General features: G+C 36.1%; 1 protein-coding gene across 1 annotated transcript in view; it reads right to left on the bottom strand.

Moving 5' to 3' along the window:
• Positions 1-3,589: 3,589 nt before the first annotated feature.
• LRRTM4 (leucine rich repeat transmembrane neuronal 4) overlaps positions 3,590-25,443 on the bottom strand; it is an 838,672-nt gene continuing 816,818 nt past the window's right edge. Inside the window, exon 3 of the mRNA XM_024758861.1 lies at positions 3,590-3,948. Within this exon, the coding sequence (XP_024614629.1) occupies positions 3,727-3,948 (222 nt within the window). The 3' untranslated portion in view covers positions 3,590-3,726. The remainder of the gene's footprint in view (positions 3,949-25,443) is intronic.

The raw sequence follows: 25,443 nt of genomic DNA, 5'->3' as shown, positions 1-25,443 counted from the left end.
TCACTTTGTAGTGTAGATCTACCACAACTTCACTCAAGCTACTGGCAAAAGTGTGACATGAAGGCCAATGGCAGGTGACAGGGGCATCCTCCTAGAGGTCTCCTTCCCCTCACACTGTCTTATTATTGAGTGAAATTATTTGAAATATTATGACTTAGTCTACTTTTAATTTTCAAAGTACTTGGGTTTTTGGCATTCTGCAAGTGATGACTCGTCATTTACATCTTTAGTCTCAGAAGGTCATATATGAAATATTTTGAGGAGAGCTACAATAGAATGAAAATTTAAATTTAATGAAAAAAATATATATATACACAATATTTATACTTTCTGATTTTAGATATTTCTTTATTGCATAATACAATAAGTAAAAGCAAACTCAGCATTACTAAGAATATTTATGAAAAATGTAATCAGAATGTTTGAATACTTGACCATTCCAGTCTGTATGTATCACATTCATAATTCCATTTAGGCATGGTTTTCATGTCCTTGCTCTATAAATACTCCATGATACTCCTCAACCTGCATAGCTTTCAGAGGTTCAATAAATGTTATAGTATAAAATCAAATTACTAATCAGGATGGTCTTGAAATAAAGCATAACTTATTTTAGGGCTCTTTAACATTTTAACCTGAAAAATAAGTAAAAGCAAAATAATTCCTGACTTTTAGAAGACAGTAAAAAAAACCCTTATGTTAGCTATAAGTAGAGAAAAAAAATCAAAACGTCTCTAGAGGTGTGATATATTTCTTCCACTGTATGCTAGGAAAATACTAAGTGTGTCGTTTGACTCATTGAATGGCACCTTTTAGTGGGTCCACAATTCCAAATTTAGAACTCTCTTCCATGTTGAGGGAGAAGGGGGAATCTAGGGCAATCAGTTTGCATAGCACTTGAATGAACCAGAAATGGTGATGAAAGTGACCTGAGGGGACAAGTTTGCATGATATCATTATTGAGGATTCCAGACAATAATTTAGTCTGAATGGTGACTAACAGAAACCTTGCATCCTCCTTGTTTACACCAGGATTTCAGCACAGATATGACTGACTTTTGTGTTTAAAGGATGAATAATCTAATATTTGGTTCTTAAGTCATCTGCTGAAATATTACTAATTTTCTCAAGAAGCTGTTTTCTCTAAAATTCTACTTGATCTCTCATACAATATCAAGCTTGAATTTTTCAATTAAGAACTTTTCTAAGCCTACTTAAGCAAAGATGATTTTTAGGTTTTTTGGTTTGTTGGGTTGGTTGGCTGGTTTGTTTTTCTGTTTAATCATCAATAGAGTTCTAAAGCTCAGTATAACTTGTTCTGGCATATGTAAATGATAGTTAAAAAAAATTTGAAAGTTTTCCTATTCAGAGGGTATAGCATTGTCATAATGTTGTCTGTTTTGTTAGCAGTTCAGTATTCCACATTAGACTTGAGGAAACAGTTGGTCAAATATGGCAGTTTTAAATAACATGAAGAATATTATCAATTTAGAACTCTCTTTTGTTTACAAGAAACAGAAATAAATAAACAGAATAAATTGTTGATTTAAGCCAAATTTGGTCAAGATTTTTCAGGTATGACCTCAGGCAGGGGTGGGGTGGCAGATGGGATATATGGGTGATGTTGGATAAATGGAGAAGGTTGGAAGCGTTAAGAGAATCCTTGTAATTTGGGCAGGCACTCCAAAATGTTCTGCTACAAATCTGTTAAATAATTATTAAATTAAAAAATCAAAATGCCAAAGAACTATCTTTAATTTTTAAGCTCATAGTCAATTCATTCTAGTTGAATAGTTAGGAAACATGGCCAGATATAATATAATCCAAATTTATAAATGTAAACAGGAAGGTTACAAGAATCTGAGAAAAACAGCCTGTGTTCCAATGTGAAAAACTTCCTTTGATTTAATTTTCTTTAATATGACATAATTTTTTAATCAATTAAGATAGAATTTAACTTCAAATCTAATTTAAAATCATAGTAAGAATGACTTTGAGAAAAAAAAATCTTATACTCTATGCTTGCTTACTTTGATGTGAAAGTAATTGACAAAGCTCTTTTATTATTATTTTAGGAGAATTTGGAATTAAATGGATGCCAGCTATCTATTTAGTTCTTCAGAAAACCCACTAGTACCACCACATACTAGCACCATTCAGAATGCAAAATCTCACTTAATAAAGGATGACAGAGACTATATAGTTTCGATTTGTTTTAAAAATATCAAATCAGACCAGTGGTTAGATCAGGATAACATCCATAGTGAATCAGAGAATTGATGAGATATAGCATCACAGAACCAAGGAAGTCAAGTGAAAATGGTTCAACTGATGTGTGCATAGGTATTTCCTTTGTTAAAAAAAATGGGTGGTCACTATGCTTTTTTCAGATTAGTAATCAATTTCCACACAGTTCTTGCTCTCCTAGAAGATCATTCAACCTCTAACCCTTTCACGGACACTTACTTTTTTCTCATATTGTTATTTAATTCTATTTGAGTTACATCATGTCTCCAGAAGTAATTATGAATCCAGTTAGTGCATAAGATATCTCATACTTCTTTTTTTCAGGACTACCTTACCTGAGGGTGGAACATACAGAAGGCACTTGATAGATACCAACATATTCTTCTTAAATTACTCTGATATAGACTAGAAAGATTCTATAATATAGAGACAAAGCACTCAACATTAGGTGGGCTGTGGGGTACCAACTGCAAAATAATATGTTTACTTTTCCAACATTTTTTTCTTTTATTGATAAAAATTACACAAAAGTTAATTGATAATTTAAAAACCAAGGTTACACATTATCTTATGTTTAGAAATTTGTAGCTTGGCAGTTTCATTCATTGACCACATGGCCTTTGTTCTTCATATACCCCTAGTCCAGGTGAGAATATTTCAGATTGTCTTCTCATTTAGAGATCTTCACATGTCTTTTTATTCACTTCTCACATAGTGAAAGCTCACAGTGAGGACTGCCAGTAGGAAAAAAAAAATCAAAACTCACTTTGTATACAATGTGTCTTGAAGGATCATTTGCCTAGATTTTGATTCCAGTGGCTTTGTCAAACTTTGTGGTCAACTTTATTTCTTTGTGGTCTGTGGTACACCAAATCTTCTTTTGGTACAACATAAGTTTGAACACTCATGTTAAGAATTGGAAACAGAATTGCTTGACCAGGAAAAAAATAAAATAAAACAAACCAAACATGAACAAATGACATTTTTAAAAGAAAAATGAAATGAAAGCAATTTTAATAATCTGTTACACACACCTAAAAAGGAAAACTGTATTGTTTCCCCAACTTCCCACCCACACCTGGTTTGAAGCTCCCCCCCCACCCCCCACCCCCTGTGGTTCTCCAGCCCAGGAACCATGCAGTGTAGAAAAAGCAAAATATACAAACAAACCTATAGGTAGCTAAGGTGAAATCTATTTTTATAAGAACTTGACACTTTTACTATTTACATCCAGGAACATTTCTTTTTGTATGTTTTAAAGCAAAGAGAATTCTGTAGTTCTCCTGGTTATGCTGCAGGTGCTTCTACTGCCCTCTTTAAGCAGTTTTTCGTTTGTTTGTTTCCTTTCGTCTATGTCATAAATGTCTTAGGAACGATGAGCGAGCTGGGTTGCGTGATTTGGACACCCATTCTCCTTTAAAATGAAGTCCCTCCTTCCCCGCGTCGAGTTCCCCAATGAGGAGTTAGTTGCCTTTCAAGTTAGTTTGTTATTCTCTCAAGGTAAATGGCTGGGGCTGCAGACCTGGCTATGGTGGCGATGAAGCTGTGGTCGGGCCCGAGCTCCAGGCTGGGAGTTTCGTCCGGCTCGAGAGACATTGCTTCGTAGCCCTTGTTGACATGGAGTGGCTGGTGAGCCTGGCAGTACCTGATCACTGGCTGGTCGTAGCTATAATATGGCAAGGGCTTCACGTGGTGTAGGATCTGGTTATGAGAAAGAAAGATACTTATTATAAAAATGCTTTGGATGAGAAGATGACACTCATAGGATTGTATTTTGTTCTCTTTCATGGTGTTTTAAGTCATCAATTGCTGATCCAACTATTAATAAACATTAAACAAAATAACGCTTGTTAGTATGTAACTCAGTATTGTTTTGTCCATTATATATCATTTTATGTACAAAGCGTATATATACCTTGTATATGAAATCATATATGAAGACTTTTCAGTGTGTGTCCTATCATCTGTCCATCCATCATTTATCATCTATCAACATAGCAGAAAGTTAGAAACAACCTAAATTCCCATCAAAATTTAACATAATTAGGTTATGTTAAACAATTTTAACGTATATTATATACATGTACATTTGAATGCAGATAATACAAAGATTGGGGAATATCAACCTGTGTAATACGGTAAGACATGATATTAAGTTAAAAACTTAAGTTGTAAAGAATGTAGAGTAGGATCCATTTTGTGTGAATAAAACTGTGAACATATAGATAGATTTTTTTTTACTTTCAAAAATATCTTTATAAATCATTGAAATCTTTATTGTGGGCATATATAAATTTTATTTAACTTTTTTTAAAATTACAGTTTCTCACAGATTATTACTAACAATTCTATAATTTCTGAACAAAAGTACTCTAGAATCATGAAAGTGGACACATCTTTGCATTCATAATAGTAATGTTGTTGATTTCAAGCTAATAAGCTAAAATGTGTCTAATGTTAGAATAATAAACCTGAATAATGGTCTATAGAAATATCTTTAATAGGAAATGCTGAAAATGTTAAAATTATAGTAGTTTTCATTCTCTGTACAGCTTTTAATTATACCACAAATTTCTGATAAAGAAAAATGTCTCAAAACTAGAAAAAGGAAAATGATTGCTTAATTCTTGCTTTCATGCTACAGCATTTCTCATAACTCACTAGATCCAATATGACTCTTGATAACAGTCCACAAATGATAAAATGGCAAACCCTTCACTGTCCTGTAAGGTTAGAGGTAGGGGTGACGTAAACCATTGTCTCTTGGCTCCAGCCCCAGTTCTGTAGTTGGCTTTATGATTCTGGGCAGGGGCTTTGCGTACCACATTTCTGTTTGACCTGCTGCTCCCTGTTAGACTTTGCCAGTGGGGTCCACTGGAGGGAGATGGCAGGACTAGAGAAGATAGAAGGACTGCTCCTATGGTGGGCTTCCTCTCTGCTTTTTCCTGCTCCAGATATTTACCCCAACAACACTTCTTCATTCTGGCTGCAGCAGTACCCTTCCATAACAGCAGGTGATTCTGGTTTGTAATATTTTCAACATTTGCATTTCCAACATTTGATCTCATCATGTCTCCCACAGAGACTCTAGCACCAGGGAAATATGAGGTTCATCTCCACAAAGCTCCTCCTTCAAGTGTTTGATTTTTAATGATGAAGATTTAACATCTTCCTTTAATTCCTTAATTCTATAGGTGGTAAGAGTGGCAGTATTTCCTGAAGTTGCTGTCTATGTTATACTATGACACTGTCTTTTAGCCTTTGCATGAACTTAACAAAAATTCTGTATTTACTTAGCACTACTTTATAAAATTCTTTGTGAAAATCCCTGATAGGTTGTCTGTCTCCTGACTCGACTATATCTGGCTCTTTCTGTAGGTTAAACTGCAGAAATTGATAAGTTGTTAACTGTGGCTTAATTGTTCTGTAGGAAGTTAACTAGTCATATCTCACTTAGCAACCTTATTTTCAGAATTCATTCCTCCAATTACTATATAAATACCTTAAATGCTCTTTAAACTAGGTCTTGTGTTTTCATCCTGATATCCTCATTAATGTGTTGAATAAAATTTTGACACAAATTCACTGTATGTTTGTATGAGAAATATGTTTTTAACACCTCTATACTTATTAAGATAAAAGTCACCTCCTCACATTTTTAAAGATATAGATCAAAGCAATGTTTTCTATGGCAAATCACAACTCATTAGTGAGTTATTAAATCAATTTAGTGAATCCAGATAAACATTTAAAAAATAGAATTAGAATAGAAAGTATCAGAGTATGTCATATGAGTAAAGGTAAGTTGTTTCATAAAAGTTTTGTTTCACATTTGTGTGTACATATGAGTATGTGTCTACTGAATCATACTGTGATTTTTTTTAAAAATTGGGAATCACAATAAAAGATGCTTTTTAAAAATAATCAGAAAACATATTCAGATTACAGATTATAGTATGATTAGCAATAGCCTGAATAAATTTCCATCCTGCTTTAAATTATTCTTTTTTCCTAACTCATAATTCACTGTTTTTCTCAATGAATGAGAAAATTAAACTAATATATATTGCTTTGTTTCTATGATGGGGCACATTTACTTCTAATTAAAAGCAAAAACTATTTTCAGCAAGTCTTTTAAGAAATATTGAGGAAGAGTTAACTTCTTTATATTTTGATATAACCTGAATATACAATTCCATTCTCAAAAATATCTGAAAGAAATACATACTAGGTCAAAGTTGGGATTTATACAGATATTTTTTAGACATTAGACATTAATTTCTCTGCTCATAGTGGAAGCAAGGAACAAATTATAAGACAACATGGCCAAATTACCAAATATAGAGTTAGGTCTTCCCCAAATCAATAGATTTTTTTGTTTTTTTTTTTTTCTTCTTCTTACTCATATAGGCCTGTTTGTCAGCAAGTTCTATTTTAGGAAACCTCATTGGATTTTGAAGTGTGTTGGATAGGTTGAGATATCTGTGATTGGTGTCATGGGTCACCAAAACTCTGAAAAAGAGTATAAATCATATCATATTATTCTGATATTTCAGCAGGAAGAATTTTATGAAGGAGACCTCCTTGGGCTTCCCTGGTGGCGCAGTGGTTGAGGGCCCACCTGCCAATGCAGGGGTCGCAGTTTCAAGCCCTGATCCGGGATGATCCCACGTGTCGCAGAGCAGCTGGGCCCGTGTACCACGGCTGCTGAGCCTGTGCTCTGGAGCACATGAGCCTCAGCTGCTGAGCCTGCGTGCTACAACTGCTGAAGCCTGCACGCCTGGAGCCCGTGCTCTGCAACAAGGGAGGCCACCGTGGTGAGAGGCCCACGCACCGCGGTGTGGAGTGGCCTCTGCTCTCCGCAGCTGGAGGGGGCCCATGAGCAGCAACGAAGACCCAACACAGCCAAAAATAAATAAATAAAATAAATAAACATTAAAAAAAAAAAAGAAGACCTCTTTACGAGTTACATAGTCCACTCTTACTTTTGTTGTTGTTGTTGATAGGTGAAATAGTATTACTTGAAAATATAAAAAAACTTTCACTAAATCGTTTCCAATGACAGCAACATTCACTGGGTATAGAACATTTTTTGCACACTTTCATTTAGAGGAATGACTCATTATCTCCAAATTAACCAAATACCAAAAGACATCAAAATAAACATTAAGCATAGATTGTGATTTTGTTCACCATCTTGTATCCTCATGTATAATCCTTCTCCAGTCATTGCAGTGAGAAGACACTTGAATCTACGAACATGTATGAGCAGAGAATGTGAGAATAAGACAGGGTCTTAAAGACCCTTCTGAAAACCAGGTTAATCTACGGATGAAAACCATTAGCTCATTTGTGAACATGGTTGAATTTCCAGTATAAAATAAAATCCCTAAAGTTGAACTATAATAGGAAAGAGCAATCCCATATCTAAGATACTGTGGTATTTGTCTTCAAACGTGTCAAGGGACTTCCATTAATTTCAGATGCTTAGGTTTACATATTGCATCACTTCTGAACTCAGAAAATTCATTTTGCTGTTACAGTTGTACCATTTTATTTTTATGTCAATGAACAAGGGCTTCTGCCATATTCTTTATTGTTTTTGAGACAAGCTTAAAACCTCTAGCAGGGTGAAAAATATTGTAAAGTTATCCTGCACAGAAGCCCGATAGCAAGACTTCAAAAGCCAAGTGAATTGGCAAGCTCTGAAAGAGTATCTGCGATGTTTGCTCCTTTACATTTAAAGTCTATTCTGTAGGCACTGTGTAATCAGCTCACTTTGTGGTTTCTGAGGAACTGTGAGACTGAGGTTTTGTACTTCATAATAATAATGTACAGTACATTAACCACCCGGGTCCCTGTGTCTATCGTGTATCGTTGTTTCCAGCAGTCAAAACAAAGTATGCTTAAGTTCCTCTTAATGTGTATTTGGTATTTTTGTAAATGTGTTCATAGAGCTTTTCCAAATGGTCCCTGTGTTCCATCAGCTCTCTGATGGACTTCACTCTGTAGCACAGCACAACAACGTTGCTTAAACATGGCCTCATTCACATGTTTGACTGCTCTTTGACTGCCTTGGAAGGTGCACTTTATTTACAGATACTGGGTGTGGTATGTGGAATGAAGGGAACTCATTGGGGGAAATATACTAAAATTCTGTTTGTTTCTCTCAAGAATATGAATATTTCAACTCAATTGCATTTAAACTTTTATAGAGAAATATAAACTTCTATAGAGACATATTTCATAACTAAATTTGAGGTAGGTTATAAAGGGGAGGAAACATCATTATCACTAATTATAAGTCTCTTTAATTATCCCAAGTTTCCTGTGAATCCACTGAAAGAGGGGACAATAATGATACCTCCTTTACCTCTATAAATTTCAGATAACTCTGAAAGTACTCCCTGGTTCTCAAGAAAGAAGAATATACTGAAAAGGCATATTCCTACACAAATTTTACTCAACTTTGATACTGTCTTTCCTGGAAACTGTGCCCTGTCTTTTGTTTCTATTCAGAGAGATGCGAGGACATGAAGGGTCACAGAGTAGCTCATTAACAGGGGCTTTCATTCCTACTTTGTGCATTCAGAAGCTTAACATCTTTAGTCTGTGTGACGGTTTTCTAAAAACATTATTTACCTTTTGCCTAGAATATGTTTTTCTTCAAACATACTGAAGGGAATATAAAAGGACACACGTCTCAATTACAGTGGCCCATAGTGTTAGATATTCAAAGAGGGAAGAGGAAAAGGGGATATTTTTAAATCTTCGGAGAAAGAGCAAAATTATAGAGGGATATGTGGCATTTCAAAAGTCTGAAAATTGCTTCAAATCCCAGAGTTTTACATCCATAATAATTATACTTAAAGTGAGAAATGAATGTCTCTAGATAGTGAATGTGAGAGCAACGTGGACTCTTGATATATGTGATCATGAGAGGCTTTTGAAGTTGTTTTGTTTTGAACATAAAATTCCAATATCATTACCCTCTTTTCTCAAAGGTATTAGCATTAGTTATAAGTAGTTTAATAGCCTGATCATTCTAAAATTACTATGCACTATCATTAGTTTTATTTATTAACTTTTCATGAACATTGTTCACATTTCAGTATGAGTTCTTTCAATTGAAGTCATAAAAAGTTGATTTTCAATTTCCTAAATGACATTTGGTCTCTAATTTTTAGAATGAAAGTGTAGTGCCTAACTACTCAGACCATCTAAAAAGTACTATCCTACAAATCTGAATGAGGAATTAAATATAGTTGAGTTGCCTAATGAAGATGGACACTTGGTTTATTAGAAAAAAATTGAAAAATGAAGGGCAATAGCTAAATGAATATATAGCTTAGCCTTTATTCTTCTTACTATATTAGTATTAGACAAGAATGGACAAGGAATAAGAAAATGTAAACAAGTTTGGGTACAGGTTTTTTGCAGGATTTTGATACAAGCCCAAAAAACCTCAACTCATTTAAGTTAGTTAGGTAAAATGGAGACAATTGACGCATAGACACAAGAAATGATTTAACAGCAACACTGAGGGAAGTTCAAGGTTACCACTAGGTCTCAGGATCAACTGAAACTAGGAACACAAATGTTACCAGGGTCCTCTCAGTCAACCATGCCTTATAATCTCTGCAAGTTATCTTCATGTCCTATCAGTTTCTCCTACATGACTACGACAGCTCCAAAGCTGTACATGTTCCAGACATAGTAGATTCCATAAATGACCACAGTTCTTAGTAGCTCCTTTCATCCAGAAATTAGAGCCTATTTCTCTTTGCCTTTAATACTGGCTGTCCTTGTAACTTTCTTTGGGCAATAGAAAAGTGGCAGCAACACTGTTTGGGTTGCAAGGCATTTAGGATCCTGGCCAGGCTCACCACCACCGTGAGAACAAGCCCAGGTTAGACTACTGAAGGATGGAAGGCTTGTGGAGCAACTGGGGCATCTTAGACTAGCTAGCACCCCCTACAGCCCAGAGAAGCTCATCACAGGCACATAAGCCAAAGAGCAAAAATCCCAGAGGAGGTTATGAGCATCTGACTGAGCTGTAAAATTAATAGTTCCTACAAACCTGATTCCATCCTTCATGTCTCAATTGAGAGAATTAACAATTACCTTTTCATAAATTTTACCTTCTTGGGTTTTGAATATCTAAAGATATTTATAATATAAAAGAAAAGAGACACGATAAGTAATGAACCAAAATAGTTTTATCAAATGACATTTTTAATCCCATTCTACAATGAAACATTCTTATTCATTTTTTTAAAATACAAGCTTGCTTCTTCATTAAAAAACACTGTTTATCTAAGCATTTAGTTTCTTCTAATTAAAAAGTAAAATTTTAATATCACATGACATTAAAAAAATAGAGATGTTTGTGTGTTTTTCTATCATCATATCAAAGACTCTTAGAAATTCCTGCAAGATAGGAGAATGGATCAAAAGAAAACTTTACTAGCATATAATTCAGTGCAACTGGAGGAAAGCTAGTTTGGGCTGGGGAAAGGTCCTTTACAAAACTATGAGACACTCACCAGCTTTGAGTGTCCAGGACGGTAAGGAAGGAAGAAAACTCAGGATTTTGAACAATTCCTTGGCCAGGAGTAAAACCAGGGAGAGATGCAAGAAGAGAAAAAGCCGTCACTCCCAGATTCACAGTGTGGGACGCCAAGTCAAGCAAGGGTGTGCCTGAACCAGAAAATTCACCTTCTATTTTAGAAAATGGTGAGTTTTTCAAGTGACAAAAGTGAAACAAAACTCTGCCTGCTGTTTTATTTCTTGTTGTTCAGCTGCCTTCACCAATAGCTTCTCTCTCTCTCTGTGACCTACAGACTTCAACTAATTCACTAATTAATCAAAATCTATACACACACACAAAGACCTTCCTCCCTAAGCAGTAACTATAACAGTGAAGAATCTCCAGAAACAAGAAAGATTGAAGAACTCAAGAGAAGATGATAAATCAAAGGATTAAAGGGCAAGATTTGCTAAAAATGAATAAAAATAAAAATAATTTTAAATGCATTCTTACTGAACTTCATCATCTAGACACTGATTAGGTATGTAGTATGTATTCACGTATTGATTGAATGAAAGAACAATAAAAATCTTATCTTTCCCCTACTTTGTTTTAAAGATTAAAATAAGTCATAAATGTGAAAAATGTAAAATAATCTATTAATATTTGTTAACTACACTCAAATGTATGACCTTTGTTTTAGAAAAACTTTAAAGGAAAAAGAATGATAATGTTGCAAATTAATAACTGCCGCACTTCCATTTTGTTTACAGGCTAAAGTGTGTACAGCAACTCTGGCACATAAACTGCACAATGCTAGACACACTGCATGTTGACTTTTTATATTGACTGGATTCTTTGGACCATTTCAAACTTAAGTTCTGACAAAATTTACATGGTAGCATTTGTTTATCTTGTTCTGGTCTTATTAAAGGTGGGAATGTGTACTATTTGTGCACTCATGGTTGTCCAAATGTTAACTTGTAAGTCAGTGCTGGGAAAACAGAACAGAACATCTACTTATATCTTTATTGCTCTCCTACCAGGATGCCATGTTTGTGAGGTGTCCAGAGAGTTGATTAAGTTAATGAATGAATACTAGCCATTCTTTGAAGTTCACTTTGACTCCATTAACAGGGAAAATTATTACATCAGCAGCACTCTCAGCATTCAGTGAGGTTTTGGACTAATGAGCTGGGTTAATTAGCTAATATTAACATCTAAAGTCTTTCCTCCTGTAGCTCTGGCCCCTGAATTTGAAAAAGTAAGGTCTCCCCAATAGTGCAATGAAAATGAACATACTATTTAAGTGAAATCTATATAAATTTGCTTCCAAAACACTTAAGTAAAAAATAGAGACAATAAAATATCAAAACCCACATTTTCCCCTTAAAAAATATATGGAAGTTTCAACAATATACAATGATGTGCAAAAGACAAGTATTTTCTATAACAGAACTTAAGTCTGAATTGACTTCCCAAAATTTGAAAACAAAACTATACAAAAGAAAACAAACAAAAAGAAAAACAAAACTTATCAGCTCATGAAACACATTCAATTTAAGATTTACTTTGTAATCCTTTCTCAGAAATTTGGAAAAGGAAATAAATAAAAGGCAGCAGGAATGCCAATACTAGGAAGGTGCAAGCAACAGGCATTAGAGCCATTTTCCTTCCAAGTTCACTTCCAGTTTCTCCACACTGTTCAGAGTAGCTTATTTCTAGTTTCCATATGAAATTTTGTAGTATGTATTTTGTATAGTTTTTTTGTTAAATCATTAATAGTGTCTGTAACTTGCTTTATACAAGAGTGTATCTCATCCAAACATGACCTGTTCTGTTTTTGAAGATATACTCACTTTGTGATCCTCCCAAATAACCAATACAAATAGTGCAGTGAGTATTCAGTAAAAGCTAGAATAGGTTTAAAAATATAAAGATAAAATGAAATGAAATTCACAAATAAGGAAGGTGATTGAATTTCTTGCAGTCATGTATCTTTTCAGACCAGAATTGCATATCACAGGGTAAAAGGTTAGAACCAAATGACAAAAGCAGAAGGAAGAAAATCCCAGAAGAACAATACACATACTTGATAGAATGAGATGAGCAACCTGAGATGAGTAAGAGAGTTTAAATAGAACTTCTTGGGGGACTGGCTGATCCTCATGAAAAAGAAGCATGGTGATGTATGTTTACTTACAAAAATCGGAGAAGCCCATTTAGAAAACACAAAGTTTTTATTCTGGTTGAATTTTAGACTAGCACAGCAGAGTGATGCACAAGTCATACTGGTCTCATATTTTTTTAATAAAATGTGTTAAGACCGAGATTAATGCCTGGATCTCTGCCATGGAGTACTTTTGAGGAATAATTACATAAAAAGTAAATTTGCCATTATAGTTCATTTATTTATGTATTCATTCATTTACATGAAAATTACTTGTCACAGAAGTTGGCAAACATTTTCTGTGAAAGGCCAGTAGTAAGTAAGGCTTGTAACCCATATAGTCTCTGTCATAAATAGTCAACTCTGCCATGATAGCATGAGAGTACATAGGCTTTGACAAAATGTAAATGAGTGACCATGGCTCTATTTCAATAAAATTGTTTTATGAACATTGAAATGTGAATTTGATATAGTTTTCAGGTATCACAAAACATTTCTACTCTTCTGTTTTTTTCAACCATTAAAAAAGTAAAAGCTATTCAGGTAGTGATCAATTTACTGTATACTACGCATTGCAGTAAGTATCTGCAAGGTATCTGAAGAAGAATAAAATAAGGGTATTTTACTCAAGGAGCTTATTCAGAACTGATAGAATGAGGCAAACCCAATTCCACTTCCCTGTGTTTTATATTGAATAACCCAAATCAAGAAAGCAGAGGGAGAAAAGTGTCCCAGCCAGCGGGCATTGCAGGTTTCCTTGTGAAGATCCAGGTCTTCCACTTAACAGCAAAGCTCTCAGCTGATCCAGGCAAAGAGCTGGACTCACACAACCTTGGTGCTTAGAAGTCAGACTTAAACCTCCAGGTGGGAGTTCTGAAGTCAGCATTCAAGTCATTTAGAGCAAACATGCTCGGGAAGAATAAACGCCCAATAACCCTTTAGTGAAGACCTTAAGCAACACTCTTAAGCCAGTGAACACGCACCTAGGTGTATGATGGTTTATAATGCAAAGCCCAAAAGAACTTTGGTGATTTTGTAAAAGAGGTTAGGTTCACAGGTCATCTAATTATAAATAGGTTTTTGTTTTGTTTTGCTTTGTGAGAAAGTTAAAAAGCCTTTTTCATTTCTCAATCTCACCAAGCCTTTGTCCATATCTGGGTCTTTGTACTCACCATACCCTTTGCCTGGGATATTCTTCTTCCAACTCTTTCCAGTGAAATTATGCTAATCTCTTGAGGCACAGTTTAAATGTCATGTTTCTAGAGGGACTTTCTCCAATCACTTTGTCTAAAGTGCCATCCCATCCCTATTCACATACGTAAGCCATACTTTGTTTCAATTCCCTGTTGTTGTTGTTTTTTCCCGTCACAGCATTTATCAAAATTTTAAATATCCATGATTATATTTTGTTTCTGTACTGTACTGTTTTCCCCCAATGCTGTCAGAGAGCTTTTCTGATTGGTTTGTTGTTTTCTGCTAGAATATTCCAATAAATATATGGTAAAAGAATGTATGAATTTATGAGAAGTATTAGTTAGAGAATTGAGTTTTATTTGGAAGAGGTTTGTCTCAGAAACGGTGAACTCCTCCCTTTCCCTCTTTTTCCACTGTCTGTCATCCATTCTTAGCTTTGAATATAAAAGAGATGTAGGATAACACACAAACATTTCTCTCTACAAAAATTTGCATGCCTGACATTGTGCTGAGACCTAAAGGTATGAGAATGACTACAGGTATCCATGACCTTAAGGAATCTATAGCCTAATATGGAAGACAAATGTGAGCAGATTTACAATGTAACATCACTTGTGGTAAAATGCAATACTGGAGGTGTATGAACAATGACAAGGAAGGAAAGAAGAAAGAATAAGATGCTTATCAAGTTGTTCCTGATTCAAAGAACAAATGTTTATGAAGTCACCAAGAGAAAGCCTGGTACCACATGTAGCTTCAATATAGAGTAAGCATATAACATGTTGCCATGGCACATGGCTTCCTAAGTGCCATTGAGAACCTACTTCCCAAGTGGTGTATAACAAAAAGCTACTCTTTTAAAAAATTTAGCAATCTACCCAACTTACCCACAGCTTGCCCTTGTACAGAATGGATTCCACACCCTTAGTCTCTTCAGACATTGTCCGCACCTCTCAGGCCAACACTGCAAATGAAGTGTTGCAAATGAAGCATCCCAAAGTTATGTTAAGCAGTGAGACTTACCATACCTCTGGAATATGGAGACAGCAGGGCATTGCTACAAGCTGCTTTCTCAGCTGTTGCTGAGAAACAAAACAATCAGCCCAAGCCACCCTTAATGGAAGCCAAAAAGTACTGCACTTAAAGCAGTAGTTCTCAGGCCTGGCTGAAACTTAGACGTCTGTGATGATTTTTTTTTTTTTGTCTGTGATGATTTTTAAAAACATATGTCTCGGGCTTCCCTGGTGGCGCAGTGGTTGAGAGTCCGCCTGCCAATGATGGGGACACGGGTTCGTGCCCCGGTCTGGGAAGATGCCACATGCCACCGAGTGGCTGGGCCCATGAACCATGGCTGCTGAGCCTACGCGTCTGGAGCCTGTGCTCTGCAACGGGAGAGGCCACAACAGTGAGAGGCCCGCGTATCGCCAAAAAAACCCAAAAAACCACACAAAAAAAAACTTATGTCTCATCCCTACCCCAGGTCAACTAAATCTGAATTTCTAGGGTATGGTCTATTAAAAAACAAACAAACAAAACAACAACAAAAAACAACAAAACACCTCAGGTGATTCAAATGTGCAACTACGGTTGACAACACTGCTTCTTTTTAAATTTAGAAGGCTTTCCTTTAAAGAAGTAGGCCCAACAGGGAGTACACAGTATGATTTAACTAATTTCCCACACCTGCCTGGCTCAAAACAAAGCTGATTACTTCCCAATCAGAAGTTGACATACATGTGCACATAGGTGTACCTTCTTTTTTCTACCTTTCCAATTAAGTTTTTCTTAAGTTCAATTCATTACTGCTAATTATTTTGTCTCACCAATTTAAGCTTCTTCACTTGGTCCTATTCATATTCTCGTTGGTGATTATTCTGTCATCCTTTTAGTTATCATCAATTTGGCTATGTATATATTCTACTCTTTTGTCTAAAGTTAGGTGTAATTCAGTTAGGTAGGTTTAACAGCTATCATTATGCACATGTTTTTTAAATAGCTGCTTGGAGGGTGAATTTACCTTGCCTTGATGGCGAAGTGCCCATAAATGTTCAGTCAGCTGGAGAACTCCTTTGGCTAAACATTTTCACAATCTATTTATTTTCTTTTTTTAAAGTAATTTAATTTGCTGGGATGGTAGTAATAGCCCATTCCACTTTGCACTATGGGGAAGAAAGAATAATTTTATCTACTTAAAAGATAATAAAGGCTCCCACTGTTGAAAAATATCCACACCTCCCAATTGTTTCCATCAAGTGATAAATTTAAAAGAAAAGAAAAAGAATTAAAACTCAAAAGTGTTAGCAAATAAGCAATAATGACTAAGAAAAATCTTTGGGAAGCATCATTAAATTTATCTTTGCTTTAAAGCAACCTGATACTCAATTACATAGGGGGCTGTAAAAGGGGGTCTTCTGCTGCTGAAATTAGTAAGAGTTGACTTATAATTGATGAAATTCACTATCTGTGGTAGTAAATCAGAGGAGGAAATGATCTGCAGGTATGAGACTACAGAAATCAGCTTGAAGAAGCTGTTCTTCCACCCTCCACCCACCACTCCCACTGCCAGCTGCCACCCACCCCAAAGATCACAGGACTATTTACTTGCCTCTTACTACCATGTTCCACCATGGGCCACCAGGTCAACATGCTTATAGTTTCCCAGCACTACAGAGTATTAACTTGTATAGACTACCTCCATAGGTCCCTATTTTATTTATTTTTAAATTTAATTTTTTAAATTGAAGTATAGTTGATTTACAATGTTGTGCCAATCTCTGCTGTACAGCAAAGTGACTCAGTTATACACATACATTCTCCTTTTTATATTCTTTTCCATTTTGTTTTATCAGAGGATTTGAATATAGTTCCCTGTGCTATACAGTAAGACCATGTTGTTTATCCATCCTATATACAGTAGTTTACATCTGGTAATCCTACACTCCCAGTCCTTCCCTCCCCCATCCCCCTCCCCCTTGCCAACCACAAATCTGTTCTCTATGTCTGTGAGTGTGTTTCTGTTTTGTAGATAGGTTCATTTGTGCCATATTTTAGATTCCATATATAAGTGATATAATATGGTATGTCTTTCACTTTCTGACTTACTTCACTTAGTATGATAATCACTAGTAGCATCCATGTTACTGCAAATGGCATTATTTTGTTCTTTTTTATGGCTGAGTAGTATTCCATTGTATATATATACCACATCTTCTTTATCCATTCACCTGTTGATGGACATTTTGGTTGTTTCCATGACTTGGCTATTGTGAAAAGTGCTGCTCTGAACATAGGGGTGCATGTATCTTTTTGAATTATAGTTTTGACCAGGTATATGCCCAGGAGTGGGATTGCTGGATCATATGATAATTCTATTTTTAGTTTTCTGAGGAACTTCCACAGCATTTTCCATAGTGGCTGCACCAACGTACATTCCCACCAACAGTGTGGGAGGGTTCCCTTTTCTCCGCATCTTCTCCAGCATTTGTTATTTTTAGACTTTTCAATGATGGCCATTCTGATCATGGGAGGTGGTACCTCACTGTAGTTTTGATTTGCATTTCTCTAATAATTAGTGATGTTGAGCATCTTTTCATGTGCCTACTGGGCATCTGTATGTCTTCTTTGGAGAAATGTCTATTAAGGTCTTCTGCCCATTTTTTGATTGGATTGTTTTTTTTTTGTTGAGTTGTATGAGCTGTTTGTATACTTTGGAAATTAAGTTCTTGTCTGTCCCATCATTTGCAAATATTTTCTCCCATTCCATATGTTGTCTTTGTTTTTCTTTTCAATTTTTTTAAAAAAATTATTTATTTTATTTTATTTATTTTTGGCTGTGCTGGGTCTTTGTTGCTGTGGGCAGGCTTTCTCTAGTTGCGGTGAGTAGGGACTACGCTTCATTGCAGTGCACCAAATTCTCATTGTGGTGGTTTTTCTTGTTACAGAGCATGGGCTCTAGGCACGTGGGCTTCAGTAGCTGTGGCTCACAGGCTCTAGAGCACAGGATCAGTAATTGTGGAGCACGGGCTCAGTTGCTCCGTGGCAAGTGGGATCTTCCTGGACCAGGGCTGGAACCTGTGTCCCCTGCATTGGCAGGTGGATTTTTAACCACTGTGCTGCCAGGGAAGCCCTGTATTTTTATGCCTGCCTTGCTGTCCAAAAACCTGTAAGTTTGATTAGGACCCATTTGTTTACTTTTGTTTTTATTTCTGTTGCCCTGGGAGACTGCATAGGTCCCTATTTTAGAATGAAGCTAAATTGAGTAGCTGAATTGACACAATCCAGAGGAGTTGGGTGAATCCATCATACTGTGGTTCATTTTTTTTTTTTTTTGCCAACACCCAAAATCTAACCTTTTCTGAGTGTCTAAACCCACTCTACACCATGACTATAATAGTATTTTCCCCAACCCAAATTTATTTTCTATATTTCCAAAAAAATTCCACCCTGGCTTCTTGAATTCTGATTCGATCTTTAACTACCCTTTATCCCAAACCACTTCAGTGAATTGCATGTAGCTTCCTCAGCTGTTTATTATAATTCCCATACCTTTTACTTCTGACTATCTCTGTAGCAGATCACTTCTAATCTACCGTTGTGCTCTAGTTTTATCTGTTTCTCCTAGATCCTGACTTCTGGGTGCTTGAAAGTAGTTAAGGTATTTAGCCTAGATTCCTAATTTCCCACTGCTTTTAATAGTTTGATTTGAAAGCTCTTATTTCTGAGCTGTATCTTAATACAGATAAATCATGACATTTAGCAAGGAAGATGACACTTAGTGAATATGACTAAGAATGCTCAATAGAATGACTAATTTTTTAAGTGCCAACTTAATTGTGGTTTACTGGTTTACTGTTATCACTAATAATACTTATAATAGTGTTATAAATAAGCTTATATATCACATATTAATATAAGTTATAAATTATTATTTCATCATGAATTTAGACCCTCAGAGAAGCTCTAGATGCCTGGAATGGAGTCTAGCATTGGGAACTTGGGAGAAAAAGAAATCACAATAGTGGAAACATTTAATTATTATCATTATTTTTAACATATTTATTGGAGTATAACTGCTTTACAATGGTGTGTTAGTTTCTGCTTTATAACAAAGCGAATCAGCTATACATATACATATATCCTCATATCTCCTCCCTCTTGTCTCTCCCTCTCACCCTCCCTATCCCACCCATCCAAGTGGTCAAAAAACACTGAGCTGATCTCCCTGTGCTATGTGGCTGCTTCCCACTAGCTATCTATTTTACATTTGGTAGTGTATATATGTCCATGCCACTCTATCACTTCATCCTAGCTTACAGTTCCCCCTCCCCACATCCTCAAGTCTATTCTCTAAAACTGTCTTTATTCCTGTCCTGCCACTAGGTTCTTCAGAACCATTTGTTTTTTGTTTTTTTTAGATTCCATATATATGTGTTAGCATACAGTATTTGTTATTCTCTTTCTGACGTAACTTCACTCTGTATGACAGACTCTAGGTCCATCCACCTCACTAAAAATAACTAAATTTCTTTTCATTTTATGGCTGAGTAATATTCCATTGTATGTATGTGCCACATCTTCTTTATCTATTCATCTGTTGATGGATACTTAGGTTGCTTCCATGTCCTGGTTATTGTAAATAGAGCTGCAATGAACATTGTGGTACATGACTCTTTTTGAATTATGGTTTTCTCAGGGTATATGCCCACTAGTGGGATTGCTGGGTCATGTGGTAGTACTATTTTTAGATTTTAAGGAGCCTCCATACTGTTCTCCATAGTGGCTGTATCAATTTACATTCCCACCAACAGTGCAAGAGGGTTCCCTTTACTCCACACCCTCTCCAGCATTTATTGTTTGAAGATTTATTTATTATTATTTTTTTAATTTTATGTTTATTTTTTTGCGGTATGTGGGCCTCTCACTGTTGTAGCCTCTCCCATTGTGGAGCACAGGCTCTGGACGCAAAGGCTCAGCGGCCATGGCATACGGGCCCAGCCGCTCTGCGGCATTTGGGGTCTTCTCGGACTGGGGCATGAACCCATGTCCCCTGCATTAGCAGGCACACCCTCAACTACTGTGCCACCAGGGAAGCCGCTGCAGATTTTTTGATGATGGCCATTCTGACTTGTGTGAGGTGATATCTCATTGTAGTTTTGATTTGCATTTCTCTAATGACTAGTGATGTGGAGCATCCTTTCATGTGTTTGTTGGCAATCTATATATCTTCTATGGAGAAATGTCTATTTACTTCTTCTGCCCATTTTTGGATTGGGTTGTTTTTTCATTATTCAGTTGCTTGTATATTTTGGAGATTAATCTTTGTAAGTTGCTTCATTTGCAAATATTTTCTACCATTCTGAGGGTTGTCTTTTTGTCTTGTTTATGTTTTCCTTTGCTGAGCAAAGCTTTTAGATTCCATTGGGTCCCATTTGTTTCTGTTTGTTTTTAGTTCCGTTTCTCTAGAAGGTGGGTCAAAAAGGATCTTGCTGTGATTTATGTCATAGAGTGTTCTGCCTATGTTTTCCTCTAAGAGTTTGATAGTGTCTGGTCTTACATTTAGGTCTTTCATCCATTTTGAGTTTAATTTTGTGTACAGTGTTAGGGAGTGTTCTAATTTCATTATTTTCCATGTAGCTGTCCATTTTTCCCAACACCATTTATTGACGAGGCTGTCATTTCTCCATTGTAGGTACTTGCCATTTTTTCAAAAATAAAGTAACCATATGTGCATGGGTTTATCTCTGGGCTTTCTATCCTGTTCCCATGATCAATATTTCTGTTTGTGTGCCAGTACCATACTGTCTTGATTACTGTAGCTTTGTAGTATAGTTTGAAGTCAGGGAGCCTGATTCCTCCAGCTCCATTTTTCTTTCTCAAGATTGCTTTGGCTATTTGGGGTCTTTTGTGTTTCCATGCAAATTGGGGAATTTTTTCTTTTGGTTCTTTAAAAAATGCCATTGGTAGTTTGATAGGGATTGCATTGAATCTGTAGATTGCTTTGGGTAGTACAGTCATTTTCACAATGTTGATTCTTCCAATCCAAGGACATGGTACATCTCTCCATCTGTTTGTATCATTTTAATTTCTTTCATCAGTGTCTTACAGTTTTCTGCATACAGGCATTTTGTCCCCTTAGGTATATTTACTCCTATGTATTTTATTCTTTTTGTTGCAATGGTAAATGGGAGAGTTTTCTTAATTTCTATTTCAGATTTTCATCATTAATGAATAGGCATGCAATAGATTTCTGTGCATTAATTTTGTATCCTGCTATTTTACCAAATTCATTGATTAGCTCTAGTAGTTTTCTGATAGCATCTTAGGGATTCTTTATGTATAGTATCAAGTCATCTGCAAACAGTGACAAATTTACTTCTTCTTTTCTAATTTGGATTCATTTTATTTCTTTTTCTTCTCTGATTGCTGTCGCTAAACCTTCCAAAACTGTTGATGATTAGTGGTGAGAGTGAACAACTTTGTCTTGTTCTTGATCTTAGAGGAAATGGTTTCAGTTTTTCACCATTGAGAATGATGTTGCCTCTTGGTGTTTTATATATGGCCTTTATTATATTGAGGTAACTTCCCTCTATGCCTACTTTCTGGAGGGCTTTATCATGACAGGGTGTTGAATTTTGTGAAAGCTTTTTCTGCATCTATTGACATGATCATATGTTTTTTCTCCTTCAATTGGTTAATATGGTTTATCACATTGATTGATTTGTGTATATTGAATAATCCTTACATTCCTGTGATAGACCCTATTTCTTTTTTTTTTTTTTTTTTTGTGGTATGTGAGTGTCTCACAGTTGTGGCCTCTCCCATTGCGGAGCACAGGCTCTGGATGAACAGGCTCAGCAGACATGGCTCATGGGCCCAGCTGCTCCACAGCATGTGGGATTCTCCCAGACTGGGGCACGAACCCTTGTCCCCTGCATTGGCAGGTGTATTCTCAACAACTGCGCCATCAAGGAAGCCCCTGGGCTCTTGTTTGTTGGAAGATTTTTAATCACAGTCTCAATTTCAGTGCTTGTGATTGGTTTGTTTATATTTTCTATTTATTCCTGGTTCAGTCTCAGAAGGTTGTGCTTTTTTAAGAATTTGTCCATTTCTTCAAGATTGTCCAATTTATTGGCATATAGTTGCTTGTAGTGATCTCTCCTGATCCTTTGTATTTCTGCAGTGTCAGTTGTTACTTCTTTTTCATTTCTAATTCTACTGATTTGAGTCTTCTCCCTTTTTTTCCTGATGGGTCTGGCTAATGGTTTATCAATTTTGTTTATCTTCTCAAAGAATCAGCTTTTCGTTGTATTGATCTTTGTTATTGTTTCCTTAATTTATTTTTCATTTATTTCTGATATGATCTTTATGATTTCTTCCCTTCTGCTAACTTTGGGTTTCTTTTGTTCTTCTTTCTCTAATTACTTTAGGTGTAAGTTTAGGTTGTTTATTTGAGATGCTTCTTGTTTCTTGAGGTAGGACTGTATTGCTCTAAACTTCCTTCTTAGAACTCCTTTTGCTGCAACCCATAGGTTTTGGGTCACCGTGTTTTCATTGTCATTTGTTTCTAGGTATTTTTTGATTTTCCCTTTGATTTCTTCAGTGATCTCTTGGTTATTTAGTAGTATATTATTTAACCTCCATGTGTTTTTATTTTTTACAGATATTTCCCTGTAATTGATATTTAGTCTCATAGTGTTGTGTTAGGAAATATACTTGATACGATTTCAATATTCTTAAACTTACCAAGGCTTGATTTGTGACCCAAGATATGATTTATCTTAGAGAATGTTCCATGAGCACTTGAGAAGAAAGTGCATTCTGTTGTTTCTGGATGGAATGTTCTATAAATATCAATTAAATCAATCTTGTTTAATGTGTCATTTAAAACTTGTGTTTACTTATTTTCATTTGGATGATCTGTGCGTTGGTGAAAGTGGGGTGTTAAATTCCCTACTATGATTGTGTTACTGTCGATTTCCTTTTATGGCTGTTAACATTTGCCTTATGTATTGAGGTGTTCCTATGTTGGGTGCATAAATATTTACAATTGTTATATTTTCTTCTTGGATTGATTCCATTATCATTATGTAGTGTCCTTTGATTCTTGTCTTTATTTTAAAGTCTATTTTGTCTTATATGTGAATTGCTACCCCAGCTTTGTTTTGATTTCCATGCAAATGGAAATCTCTGCATTGTCCAAATCTGTCCATTCCCTCAGTTTCAGTCTGTATGTGTCCCTCGATCTGAATTGGGTCTCTTGTAGGCAGCATATATACAGGTCTTGTTTTTATATCATTTCAACCAGTCTATGTCTTTTGTTTAGATCATTTAATCCATTTACATTTAAAGTAGTTTTCGATATGAATGTTCCTATTCCCAGTTTCTTAATTGTTTTGGGCTTGTTATTATAGGTCTTTTCCTTCTCTTGTGTTTCCTGCCTAAAGAAGTTCCTTTAGCATTTGTTGTAAAGCTAATTTGGTGGTTCTGAATTCTCTTAGCTTTGCTTGTCTGTAAAGTTTAATTTCTCCATTGAATCTGAATTAAATCCATGCTGGGTAGAATAATCTTGGTTTTAGGTTTTTCCCTTTCATCGTTTTAATTATGTCCTGCCACTCCCTTCTGGCTTGCAGAGTTTCTGCTGAAAGATCAGCTGTTAACCTTATTGGGATTCCCTTGTATGTTATGTGTTGTTATCCTTATTGGGATTCCCCTGTATGTTATTTGTTGTTTTTCCCTTTCTATTTTTTTTTTTTTTTGCGGTATGCAGGCCTCTCACTGTTGTGGCCTCTCCTGTTGCGGAGCACAGGCTCCAGACGCACAGGTTCAGTGGCCATGGCTCACGGTCCTAGCCACTCCGTGGTATGTGGGATCTTCCCAGACTGAGGCACGAACCCATGTCCCCTGCATCGGCAGGTGGACTCTCAACCACTGCACCACCAGAGAAGCCCCCTTCTGCCTTATTTTTAATGTTCACTTGGAATACAAGCTGAAGACATTTTTATACATCTAAGCTGTAGTTGCCATAGTGTCCAGCTGGGGACCTGACATCGATAAAGTTTCCTAGGAACCTACAAGTCAGGTGCTCCTTGTCTTTTCATGTTACACCAAAGGGTCATGACTACTGCAAAAGGGACCAGGTAACTCTAATCTAATGCATGCCTTTGGACTGTAAATTGATTTTTTTCCTTTTGTCCCCTCAGAATTCTTTCTTCTCTTCCATACCCTGCTATACCCAAAGAATCTCAATTTATAACTAGGCTGCTTCACCAAGCTCTCTTGCTTTCCAGCTTTGATTAGCTTCAGTAATGAGAGGTATCCAGTGGTGGTGGGAATGGTAGGTCAGAGTATTTAGCACTTGCCACACATTCTGGCCTTACTACAGTTTTGCAGTGTCTGTTTCTTCTACAGCAGTGGTTTTCAACCTGGAGGAATTTTATCCCCCACCCTCACCCCAGGAACATTTAGAGGTTAATATCTGGAGTTATTTCTATTGTTGAGACTGATGCAAAACAAGAAATTGTCAGGCCTGAAATATTACTGGAATCTAGTGTAGAGGCCAGGGATGCTACCAAGCATCCTACAATGCACAAGACATCCCCCAAAAACAACAACAGAGGATCATCTGATTTAATGTTGAAGTACCACTGCTAAGGCACCCCATGCTGTAGTTACAGCTCCTTTTAAATGGACCTTTTTCACATCTATAGTGCCTACTTAGATCTGATCACACTGTATCTTCCCTCTGCTCCTTCAGGCCTTGGGGGTAGGAGGTCAAGAGCAGCTTCCAGCTTTTTCTGTTTGAATTCTGCACCATGCCTTGCAGATCTCCCCTTAACACTGCTCTCTTTTCTATACAATTCCCTTCACTAAACTCTCTTTGATTAAAACTTTTAAGTGTGCAATGTTTCTTTGTGGGATTCTAAGTGACATGGAATTTTAGATTTACATGTAGCAATTGATATGAATATTTAACATCGTGTTCATTTTGCTTAAATTAGTAACTTCCACCAGTACTAATTGCTAACAGTTTTTGAGTGGTGTCTCTGGGCCACCCATCTTTATAAGTACTTGATGTGATCAACTCAATGTTCACAAGAGTTCTATGATTTGGTTGCTAATGTGATTTTCATTTAAAAGATGGTAAAACTGAGGCACATTGGTGAACTGACTTGAACAAGGTCACATACTGAACATGGCTCTCAAACCTTGGTGTTTACTACCTCAAGCAGTGCACTCTGTCTTCAGGAAAAAAAAAAAAAAAAAAAAAAAAAAACTGAAAAATATTTAAAAAAAAAAAAACTAA

Source organism: Neophocaena asiaeorientalis, unplaced genomic scaffold (assembly GCF_003031525.2).
Source record: "Neophocaena asiaeorientalis asiaeorientalis breed wild unplaced genomic scaffold, Neophocaena_asiaeorientalis_V1.1 scaffold285, whole genome shotgun sequence".
Lineage (NCBI taxonomy): Eukaryota > Metazoa > Chordata > Mammalia > Artiodactyla > Phocoenidae > Neophocaena > Neophocaena asiaeorientalis.
This window is presented reverse-complemented; position numbering and strand designations above follow the sequence as displayed.